This window comes from Thermobia domestica, chromosome 9 (genome assembly GCF_964235325.1).
Source record: "Thermobia domestica chromosome 9, izTheDome1.hap1.1, whole genome shotgun sequence".
NCBI classification, from domain to species: Eukaryota; Metazoa; Arthropoda; class Insecta; order Zygentoma; family Lepismatidae; genus Thermobia; species Thermobia domestica.
The window spans coordinates 65,439,284-65,451,834 of NC_137462.1; the positions used below are offsets into that span (position 1 = coordinate 65,439,284).

At 32.4% G+C, this 12,551-nt stretch overlaps 1 protein-coding gene across 1 annotated transcript in view; it reads right to left on the bottom strand.

The window, feature by feature from the left end:
• Window positions 1–12,551, bottom strand: part of LOC145694013 (kinesin-like protein KIF12) — a 183,751-nt gene that overhangs the window by 4,761 nt on the left and 166,439 nt on the right. The window contains exons 13-15 of the mRNA XM_081770155.1: window positions 11,595–11,766; window positions 10,190–10,284; window positions 8,642–8,833 (exon numbers count right to left, since the gene is read on the bottom strand). Of these exons, the coding sequence (XP_081626281.1) occupies window positions 8,642–8,833; window positions 10,190–10,284; window positions 11,595–11,766 (459 nt within the window). The remainder of the gene's footprint in view (window positions 1–8,641; window positions 8,834–10,189; window positions 10,285–11,594; window positions 11,767–12,551) is intronic.

Below are 12,551 nucleotides of genomic sequence, written 5' to 3' on the forward strand. Positions count from 1 at the left end.
AGTATTTAAGAAAAACTGTTTCCGTATCCCAACTTATTCTATACAATTTGTTAAGCTGTTACCGGGAGATTGTGAAACATGGATATCTAGATAGACCATATGCCAGTTCCTGTGTAATTCCTTGAACCAAAACCACATAATTTTGAAACTTTCGAAACGTCATGTTTCGCAATTTTGGCGGTTTAAAACTCGAAAAGGAAACGTTTTCCGACCCATGTTTATTAAATCTTTTTCTTTCGTTTGATGTAAAAATAACAATCTCCTAAATTTATAGCACTGAGCTCATGAACACCCTGTACATATATCCTTGAGTTAGTGCAGTAACTAAATGTGCTGGTTTCAAATATTAAGATAAAATGGCTACTTGGTGAATATCGTTACTCAAACAGAACAGGCACTCTAGAGATCTGACATGGAAGGAATATTTTGTATTTGTTTTCTAGTTGGTAGTATAAACAGAATATATATATACTATATATAGTTAGTGTATTGATAATTTCGTTTAAAACTAAAGTTCCAAAAAATTTTTTCCTAAATATTATTGTAATTTTCAATCAAATCAACAGTAATTATTTTTAATCATTGTTTCGTTTACATTAGTAAAGTGAAGGAGAGATAATAAAAACTAAGTAAAGGATATTTTTTATTTGTATTACGCTGAAGTGGTATATAATTAACAAAAATAAACTTGTATTCACTACTTCATTCAAATTATATGCCCATGATTTTATATTACGACCTCTGGCAGAGTCCTTTAGGAAAAGTTTCAAAGTCAGAATCCGCCAGTAATGAGTACGATTTCTTGTTCATTAAGAAGAGGATATTTCATCAGTTTACAAAACAAAATTTATTAATATAGATGATCATTATAAAATATTGATATTAATTAACCATCAATAACCAATTTTTCAAATTTTTATGTACGGTACTTGGTTAGTATTTTTACAATTTACATTGACATTTACTTGGTACTTACATGAAATATGTTTTATCTACATATACAGTACCACAATAACATTACAATGATACACAATTATGTGCGTTTTGACACATTAGGCACATTGCGGCACGTGTTTCTATTTTGTGATTAACATTAAGCTGTAGGGTTGGATGACCACGGACAGTACAAGGAACATCTCTTTTTCTAAAAGTAAGTACACTATATTGGTGAGATACATGTTGCGTGTTAGAAGCAGCTTTCATCTACGGTGAACACAATGCCTTAGCTATAGGTATTTCTAAAGGTCAACAGAAACAATTATTTGCCACATACATATACGAATCCTCGGCTTTTCGTGTTTTAATAAGCTAGGGATTTTTCTAATGAGTGGAAAGAACGGCTTTTTCAGAAAGTAGTTCCTTTTTCAGTTTGAAAGTCTTTTATTTAAAATGTAAATTTAATTTTTGGCCAAATAAATTTTTGAAGTTCAGTCGAAGAGCAAAATTAATTTGTTTAGATTCAGTAGTGTTTCTCTTAGATTAATTATTTAATGGTCAGTATAATTATTTGGATCGTTCACATAACATTTGAAATTTATTTTTGTATAAAAATTAGCTATTCTAACCTCTCTAAAATTCTAACATCTATTCTAACATCTCTAAAAATTAGCCATTCTCTAAAATTCTAACCTCATTTTAGAGAAATCGTTGAACACTATATTAGTTTCGTAAATAATTGCAATCGGAAAAGAAAAACTAAATAAATCCACACTAATTCCAAACGGTTAGAATTAAAATGGGTTTCAAAATAATAACCCTACAATTCTTGATTAGCAGTATATAGAAAAGCAAAATATGTAAATGAGTAAAGTTATTTTAAAAAAAATGACTATTTTATTTTGAAATGAAAAATGAAATGAAATCTTTAAATTTTACGTCTCACGTTTATGCTGGCTAGGCTAAAGGAGACGGCGAGGATGAGAAATAAATGAAATGATGGATTGAAGTAAGTGGAAGGAAACGGGAAAACCCCGAGAAAAACCACATACAAGGTGTTTGTCCACCAGAAAGTTCACTTGGCGCGAGCTGGGATCGAACCAAGGAGCATATGCACCACTTTTTTTTTATTTTGAATAAAATTGCTACTGAATTTTTCTTGTAGTATATCTCATGGTTGCTGTAGGAATTACATATTTGGTTTTAGTTTGCATATTTTTATAGTTTTAGTCTTAATAACATCCTGATAACATATGATATTGGGCTATTATGATATTGGTTTTGAAATTTATTAGTGTAATAAAACAGCTTACTAAAAGCCTTTTTGTTATATGGAGAAAAAGTTGAGAATTAAATTCATTATCAATGAACTTGTGAATTTATATGCAGCTAAGGTATTCTACATTATTAAGAGTATTAAGAGCAGAGAGAGAAGAAAACAGATTTACTCCATATAAAAGTGAAATCCATTGTAATACGAAATGTTAGCATGGAAAAGGAAGAGAGAAGTTACAGAAATCCACACATTGTTCATTATATGTTTTGTAGAGGCTAAGCGGACAGAATGTAAATTTTATTTAATGAAAATATTTTATTTATTTTAAAAGATAATATGTATATAATTATGTTTAATTATAATACTAATTAAGAGTTTTGTATGTATATGTCTATAATTATTTTAATGTATTCACTGCATATTTGACAAATCGGTTTACCTAACTTGAAGATAGAACTTTAAACCATTAGGTAATTTAGAACTTTAAACCATTAGGTAGTTTCCGTGTAATTTTAATTTTTTAAATACAATATCCACAGAGTACACGCATATTTGAATATAAAAGAGATATTCTAAAGATTATTGTTCGCAATCTATGTTTGTTTCAAAGGAAAAATAACGAATAACAAGAACTGATCTGACGGTTTCAGATTCAGCTAGTTTTCTTCAGGATTTTACAAAATAAATTATGTGAATGACAGCATTGTAATTTATCGTGTTGCAGTATAATTTAGGTTTTCCTGAAGTCTCATTATATTAAAATGTTTATTTATAATATAGGCGGTTCATTGTATAATTATTATAGTTTTCCAAATTATGTCATAATTTTTAAATTTCCTATCTGAAAATATTCGTACTTCAAACTTTTGCGTGAAGCAAAAGATTGTAAGAGTTTACTTATAAAAATCGTCGTACTATGATCTTCGTAAAAAAAAATACATGTACATTTTCAAGAGCAGTCATACCATGCAATCAATATACTGCTGTCGTGTCATGCAGGGCCTTATTTAACACTTTTGCCCTCCCGGTCTATTATAAAAAGCCCCCCTCCCCCCTTCCACTCGAAATCAATAAGCACCAGTGTAGAAAATTTGACACACTGGATAATCATGGCATTAAGTTAATAAGATCTATGAAGCACATGAATAGTAGTGTAGGTCGACTATTTTTTTTTTTTTTCGAATTTATTTGAGCAAGTTGCGGAAAAGTTGTCTTTGGGTTAGAGTAGTTTGCATGCAAAATTGCAGATGTTTTGGCCAACTCCTTACCCTCCCTTAAAAAGGTCAAAGTTGTCTGTGGCGTAGATAGACACATGTCACGAGCTGCATTTTTGCCTTTTTTCGATTAAGTATCAAAAATAAATTGATTTTGAGATAAAACATGTTGTTATAATGTATTTTAAGTAAAAGGTCTGCCTTTTAAAATGTTATTATTCTTAATGTGTCAGTATTCTAATGAAAAGTCATAATTACAAGCATGAATCCTTTATGTTTATCGAATATTTCTGAAATCCATGTTGATTTTCACTTCGTTTGAGAATTTCCAAGAATGCGAAGCGAAGACCGAAAGTAACACAACACGTGATAGACCCAACATTGTTAACCACACGAGTGAGGTGAGGCAAGAGAGTGAATCAAGCAGTACTACTGAATCGGAATTTGAAAGTGGACCTGGACGCAAAAAGAAGTGTTTTTCACAAGTTCGCCTGTCACTGCTTCACGTATCTGATGCTGCTTTTCGCACAGGAATCTCAGACAGATCAGCAGCTATGATAGCGACTGCAGCTCTTCAGGATGCCGGTGTTGTCACTTCGAAAGAAGCCGCATACGATGGATAAATCGAAAATTCGTCGGGAGAAGTAAACATGAGCGTGTGATTTGATGAGAGACAGTAGCACGAAATACGGGCTTCATGGCCTTCATTTTGATGGACGTAAAGGAGAAAGTCCGAAACTAATTCTACAGAAAAAAAAGATAAAAGAAGAGCACGGTCTCTTCTTGTATTAGTGGAAGAACCCGGCTCAAAATATCTCGGAAAAGTTCCGTTTTCAGGGTATGGAGACAAAATAGCGAAAGTGATTCTCCAGTTTCTTGAACAAAATGGAACAAATACTTCACAACTACTTGCATTGGAATGCGATAGAACTTATGTGAATACAGAGTTAGTAGAGCAATGGTATGTGTGGAAAATAAGTTAGGAAAGAACATGTGTCTAATTTCATATGAATAAACTTCCTCTCTAACACCTAGTTAAACACCTCGATGGGACATTACCGGCCCAAAGACACTATCTGGACCTGTTGGAAGAAGATTGACTATCTGTGAAGAATTACATGTAATTTCGTCCCAACCGATTGAAGTCCAATGGGTCGAAACAGTGACTGATTTCAACGATTTGAGTACCGATGAATAATACCTACTAGACATTTGTCGAGCTGACTCTAGTATTACATGTCTAGTAGTTCACCAGACTAATTCCTGGACTAATTGGTTAATAATTTCGTCAAGGTAACTGTATCATTACGTAAGTACCCTTGCACTTGAAGGAGCGTTACCTTGGCTGGTTCGATACGGGGTTCGAGTCTACGCCCCTGTGTGCCTTGAAGTTTGTGCTATGACGGATCCCGACGCTTACAGAAAATCATTGAATGGGCCCAGTTTCTTCCAGAAGACATGAAACAAGATTTCCACTCATCTATACGTGTTAATGGACGTTCTCTCATTTCGAAAATCTCCTTTCATCCAAGATAACCGAAAATCGGAATTCAAGGTAAACACTTAGTACTATTCAGTGTATCGAAGATTTGAATTGAGCGCCTCTAGCAAAATACGTTGAACTACACACAGAAATGTATAAATTATAAATTGTAAGGTGATCAGTTTCAGTATCTTCTATATCAATGTTTTATGCTCTAAAAATGTTGTAGGGCATGAATCCCAGCTATTTTATGCGGGAGACCATCTATTTTATTAAACATGTGTTGTTATATTTTTAAAAAATCTGGCTAAAGTAAGGAAACAATTAGTGCTAAGGAACTACTTTCTGATCTAAGCAAAAGCAACATAACTTTTTCCATCAAATGTTTCTTGCTTGCAATTTTAATGTTTAAGAGTAAAGATAACATAATTTCCTCGCATTTTTCGTTTCTCGTAGATTACTTAAATATGATTTGAATTATGGTCAAAGTAACTTCAATGTGCTAAATGTTATTCGCTTCCGTGGGAGCCAACAGTATCTAAAATAGAATTGTAACAGATCAACATTTAAAAAAATAAATCACGAAGAAAATATTACGTTAGCGATACACGTATTCAACATGTATATACATGATGACATAATATAGATGCATAGAAATTTTATTAAATTTTTATAAAGATTTAATAAAAAAAAATCAGTTTTAAGGAAACGATGTACATCCAATAGATTACGTAGTCATAATATAGACATTTGTATGTGTATGCTCATATCTTTTTTTTTGTTTTGTTTTGTTTTGTTTTGAAAAAAGTTCTTTCTAAGCTTTGCTACCTTTTAAACATAGCTGCTGATTCAGTTATAATAATCATGTTTTATGCAATAAGTTTAAGTTTCGTGTGTACAGAAAATTTCTTGGATAAAACCCGAAGGTATTAGGAAGAATAAATAATAATATCATTCACTAGTATGGAATTCAGTTTAATAACTATTGTTTTTATTACGAGAGATATTTCTGCTTTATTGGATTTATAAGTAGTCTGAGAAAAACGAAAATATACGGGAAAATCAATTTTTCTCTACTCTTAACTGTGATCCTGATAGACGAACAAGAACAGCCGCAAGCAGTACAACAAAAGTATCTCACCATTTAGTTTTCGGTTGGATGATTTCATTTGAGCGACTTGCTTCAGGTGGAAATATGTTGTGCGGAAGAAATTTGTGATAATGGTGGTGGTTTCTTGAGCTCTTTTCGACAAAATTCTATTTCTTCTTCTAGTGATATGAGACTTCCAAACGGATTTTTCTCGTCAGATTTTGATTGTTGTCTGTTGATTTTCCGTCGCTCTTCAGGTGGTGAAAACATTTGGATGCCTTCTTCGTCTGAATCAGGAGATATATCATGAACTTCAGCTGAAATAGCTAGTGTAGTCTCAGGAGATATTTGTTGATATGAGTCACTGGTACTCAGCTGAGACCTATCTGGGAGTGTGATTAAACCCTGTTCTTCAGATTCATTTAACGAGGATGAATTCAGTCCATTATTCTCTTCCGGTACATAATCATTCGTATGTATATCAGCATTAACAATATGTTGATTTTCTGGTAAAGGATCTATTCGGTTCGCAACACTGTAGTTATTGGTTAATCCGTTGTAAGTGTGACCAGTTCTTCTTCCAGGAATATAACCATTTGGTACATTTTGAGCAGATACTGGCGGGGGATAACCAATTCGTGATATTACATCCCTCGCTAGAGCATTTTCTGCTGATAGTGCTGATGCTATGTAATCTAAGTCTTCAGTTCCGAGTATACGGTCAAGTGATGGTGTTTGTCTCTCGCTTTTAAACAGTCTTGAGGGCAAAGTTGTCGAGCTTCTGCTGTCAACACTAAATGGCCTATCGTCATTTTGTACATCACTTAGATCGCTTGCAGACGTTCTTGCAGAATGTAACTGTGACATCGATGAGTAGTTACCACCAGCAGCAGCAAAATATCTTCCACTGCTTCCAGCAGCTGGTGTTGATTGTTGTTTGTGAAGCTCCTTGTTCACATTGGACGATCCACTGAAGGTGTTACTTCGTGGCCGATTGCCATAGTGAGGCTCTGATTGACTTCGTGTTAATGGTCTTTGTTGGATAATTACTGGGGAATGAGTAGGCGAGTAGGCATACGTTGAAAATACTCTATAAGGAGTAGCCATATTTCGTTTAGGAGACTGCGAAGTGGACCTTCGGATTGTTCTGTTGATAACAAAAATAGAAAAAGGGACAAAAATAGTTTTGTTTTATTTTTTGAGCGAATTATTTTGATTTAAATATAGCTTTTCAATGTTGTTGATAACTCTTTATTTACCAGTACTCTTTAAGTAGTAATATTCAAGTTATCAAAATAATAGTTTCATGATATAAAATATGCAAAATAAAGAATTTCTATGTAATAAATATGAATAGTACTCCGTAGCTTTGTAGAGCATGAGTTGGATAACGTTTCTTCTTGCTAAACATTGCAATTTTCTTTAGGTTTTTTTTTCATTCATTCATATATCGACTAGGTCAGTAATATTTGAAGACAAATATTATTTCACTTTAACACTATAATTAACCTAATACTTTATAGGAACTCATTGACTAATTATAAATTCGATTTTGTACTAAAGTTTTTGGATAATTAGATTCCAATGGTACAGGTTAATTCTATACTTTTGAAAACAAGAAGTAAATCAATATAGGTTATATTAAAATCATACTACAGAAATTGTTTGCTTACATGAGTATCTAAATGTAATAGCATCCTGAAAATTCAATACTCCAATAATTTAATTATACAATTTAATTCAAAATATAATTAAAGCATTTTTTTTAAGAAATGCAATTTTTAAAGTAATAAAATTACACCACAAAATGTAATTAAATGCAATTCATTCATCAAAACTTATATAAACGTGCATTATTATTATATTCAAAGTCAGTAGATACTTGATGTAACTCGTTGTACATTATGATAAAAGTAATAATTGTTGAACAAAATACTTGTAAAGCGAAATTCTTATTACTTTTCAGATTTACTAGTTTCTCATTATAAGTCTAAAAATGAGAAATTGAATCACTTCTTTTTATCTATTTTACTATTCCTAGTCATATGCATATTTATTAATTTGCATTATTTATAAATTAAATTTTTATGTAGTGAGTTGTGTAAAATGTTCCTTTTTTTGTGAATATTTTTTGAGAGTACTTGTGAAAGATTGATTTTAAAATTTTAAAAAAATCTCTCTATTCATTGAAATCTGAAGAAATTTATGTTCCAATTGATAGCACCATCGGAAGCCAAGCAAAGATTTAAAAAATAAGTATACTTAATGTACTTGTAAAATATTTTTTACTCGTAGGCTGGTGACTATATATAATTATGCAGTATGCTGAAATTAAGACACAGGAGAACATGTTCTTGTTTCACTCTTTTAACGCCCTACCATTCAATAATCTTTAATGGTCTACGTTTGGATAATATTGTTTACATTATTAATGTTTGATTATATATAAAAGTGATACAGTTTTAAAACAACGTGAAAACTGAGACAATAAATATTAAACTAATTCGGACTGTTAACGACAGAACCAGAATAACAAAGAATTATATTTAGTACTATAACCAAAATTTATTAAACTATGTTAATCTTAAAAGATACAGGGGTACAATCGTTATGTTAATGTGTTGTATTATAGATTTACTTACTCTGGTTGATCAGACGACTGTCCTTTATTTACAATATCCTTAAGTTTCTTTCTTCTTCGCGCTGAGCCGCTCTCATCGGATGAACCATTGGATTTAGTGGAACCAGCCGAACCATTTCCTTTCTTTGTATTTTCCCATGAATTGTGACGTCTATGACTTTTGTCTCTATACGTTTCTGCAATATTTGTCATACTGAAAAATAAGAAGTATCAGATTTTTCTTTTAATCTCTAATTGTATGGATTATCTTTCCTATACATTTTCTTCCGGAGGGCTCCAGTCTAATTTTTCTCCTTAAATAGACATTCTATTTTTAACTCTTTTCTCTTCTATTCTGTTTTACATATACTCGTATAAGTCATATAACTATTCTATTAGGTCTTGTTTCCATATTGTCAAAATAAACACAACACAGTGAGCAAGGCTATGCGATAAAAATATATAAAAACACAAATACGTAACAATTTCAACACACTAACTGTGTCTTCATCAGACTTCCGCTCCTTCTTCCTAAGTATGTTGAAACCGTTACCTGTTTGTGTTTTTGGATCAAAAGATCCAGTATATTTTAATCAAAATTGTCTTGTAGGCCTTATATCTGCAGAACTACATGTAGTGTAGCCAAATCCAAACTATCAGTTACCTGAGTGAGTATGATGTGCTTATTCCATAGAAAATACGAAAACTTGATTTAGGGGCCGTTCAAAAATTGTGTGGCTCCTGATCCAAAAACTAATTATTGACCCAAAAAATACAATATATTATAACAAAACTTTTCTTGTAGGTCTTACATGTGGAGAACTACATACAGTGTAGCCAAATCCAAACTATTAGTAAATTCAGTATGATATGCTTATTCCGTAGAAAATACGAAAACTTGACTTAGGCACAGTTTAAAAATTTTGTGGCCCCTGATCCAAAAATTAATTATTGGCCAAGATCACAATCTTGTAATCCATTTTTGGATCATTTTCCTAAAATTCTTGTTATATATTTTTATCACATAGCCTTTGCTCAGTGTGTTGTTGTATTTAGTTTGAAAATATAGGTCATCTTTCATGCGATTATTTGCGATAAATCTAATCACACGGGCTGGTATTGCTATATTACAATGCCCTTTCTAAACTAAAATAGTTTCCTTGTACTTATTTGAATTTATTTTTACTCTTTTCTTTTTTAAAAAAGTAAAGAAAAGAAAGAAAAAATCGTAACTTTATGATTTTAAAATGTAATTGCATTCTTCTTTATATTGATTAATTTTAACTACTTTAATATTCTAAATACATGTTCTTTATACGAATATTATTCTAGAAGGAAAAGTAATCGATCATATAGAAACCGATAAAATTGTAATATTCTTCGACTGTTGAACAAACAAGGAATTCAGAAAAGGCTGATACAATAGATACGAAATATTGAAGATATTGACTATAGCAATTTAAATCAAGGTATTTACTTTTGATGCAATACGATTATTAACATAAGAGTGTATATCAAGGAGGTATTACTAATCAAATTACTATTTTTTAAATTTATTTATTTATTTTACCTTTTACCAATTCTTCTTTTCTCTAGTTCTTTTTTAATAGAGTCTGGCAACCTATGGGGTGGTTTTGTCGACATTCTGCCGTCTAGGATCTCTTGCTGTAAACAAAGAGCAAAAATTTAATATTAATTAACGTCTTAGCATCTAATAGATAATATTCTATTTCATGCGATTGGAAATGAACTACGCACGTAACATTTCAACAAACTCACGATATATTATTCAGTTTTATCTAAAATCTGTTTAAAATGAATAAAAATTAATTGACTTATAGTTTAGTTGATTCAATGACTCAATATTTTGTAAATTGTGATATCTTATATATTATCTTGTGATGAAGGCGTTTGGCAAAGAAAATAGAAGACAGAAGATAGAAGATGGAAGATGTAACAGAAAAAGGAAGATAGAAGATGGAAAAGAAGATAGAAGAGAGACATCAAGTGAGGTATGCAAGCTAAGTTGTCTTTCTTCTGATGCCAGTGCTCTTACAGGTCGTTTTTAAGAGTGCAACGCTTAACCGCCTGTCGGCCTGAGTCTCTCACATCTTTCAATAGCAAAGCGCCCCTCACGGCGCTCTCACATCTATCAAAATGTCTATATTGAGAAAAATGATGACGCAAAATAACTGTACTTTGTATGCAAATGAGATGAAATCTTTCAGTTTTATGCCCCACAGTGATGCCGTGCAGACTAAAGAAGACCGTGATGATGAAAATTAATGAAATAGTGGAACGAAGAAAATGGGAAGAAGTGGGAGAACCCCGAGGAAACCTATGCACACAGTGTTTGTCCACTATATAGCCTAGTTGGTGCTAGCTGGGATCGAACCAAGGACCCCACACACCAGAGATGAACGCTCTACTAATGAGCCTCCACAGTCCCTGTACTGTATGAGTTTGGGGATTGTTTCGAGAGTTAAAATGAATTCAGAAAGAGACATGTATATAGTATAGCAACACATAATGATAGGTGATCTAATTTAAGGTCATGGGCATCGATACAGAGGAACTATGGGCAAGCTAACACAGGTATTTTATTAAATCAAGCACTACGATAATTTAATTAAGTCTAATATAGCTTTAAAAAAGACTTTGTTTTTAGTCTATAGTACTTACATAAAGTTCAGTCCATGTCTGATTTTTCTCTGTCTTTTTTACTTAAAAATCTTTCAATCTGTTGCTGCATATAGTATAAAATTTCTCATGATAGGTTAAATGTGCTTGTAATCTAATATTTAACAAGGATGTGGCATTCTAAATCTCATTTAATTAACTAGTAGTTAGTAAAAGTTGTAGCATCTTGAAACACGATTTAGATAGTTATTTGTATTTATATTTAGACTTAGATTTACGTTCAAGTTAATTACTACTCTAAAACCCAAAAAAATCTCTCGTAGATATTTACTTACCTTAAAGCGAGGCCCATTTACTGTGCTGTCATTTGTGCTGTTATTGAGAGGATTTGTCCAAATATTCGTACTGGAATTTTGAAGTTCGCTATCAGAACCATTGAAGGACATATTCAGCAGTTCAGCTGAATAAGTTGGTCGAGCAGGGATTATGGGAGAGCGACAACATACACTGTAAAATAATGAAAATGGCGTAATATGCAATCGTATTTATAAATCGAATCTTTCGCCACTGTTGCTTACAAGGAATTAGATATAGCGACTACTTGTAACATAGGTCTATAGTGTACTTCATTAGTTGAATCTAATATAGAGTATTGCGTCTGAATGCTATTTTCCCCTGAATATTGTAACAGATAACCACAACGAAAAGTTATATCCCATCTACGAAACTCATATAGATTACAATTAAATCACTCATTGCAGGAAGAATATTTGAAAATGAAATGAAATCTTTCAGTTTTACGTCCCACGGTTATGCCGGCAAGGCTAAAGGAGACGGCATTGATGAGTAATGAATGAAATGATGGAATGAAGAAAGTGGGAGGAAACGGGAGAACCCCGAGAAAACCCACGAGCACGGTGTTTGTTCACCACAAAGTTCACTTGGCGGGGGCTGGGATCGAACCCGGGACCCCAAGCACCAGAGGTGAACGCTCTACCACTGAGCCACCGCAGCCCCAGGAAGAATATTTGTTACATATTTATTAAATCAGATTACAAACAGATTTTGCATTCTTAAGTGTATATGAAGCTTTGTGTATATATATGCAGAAAGGGCCATGTTACACAGATATCTACAACCGAAAATAAGGGAGTAAGTAATAGATTAAGTATAGACAAATTATACAGGATGTTTCCAAACAACAACGACAACGTTTGGGAGGTGATTCCTGACACCAAGATAAGACGAAAAGTATAGGCCAACCTGGGTGCACAAATGCTTCCTTTCGGAGT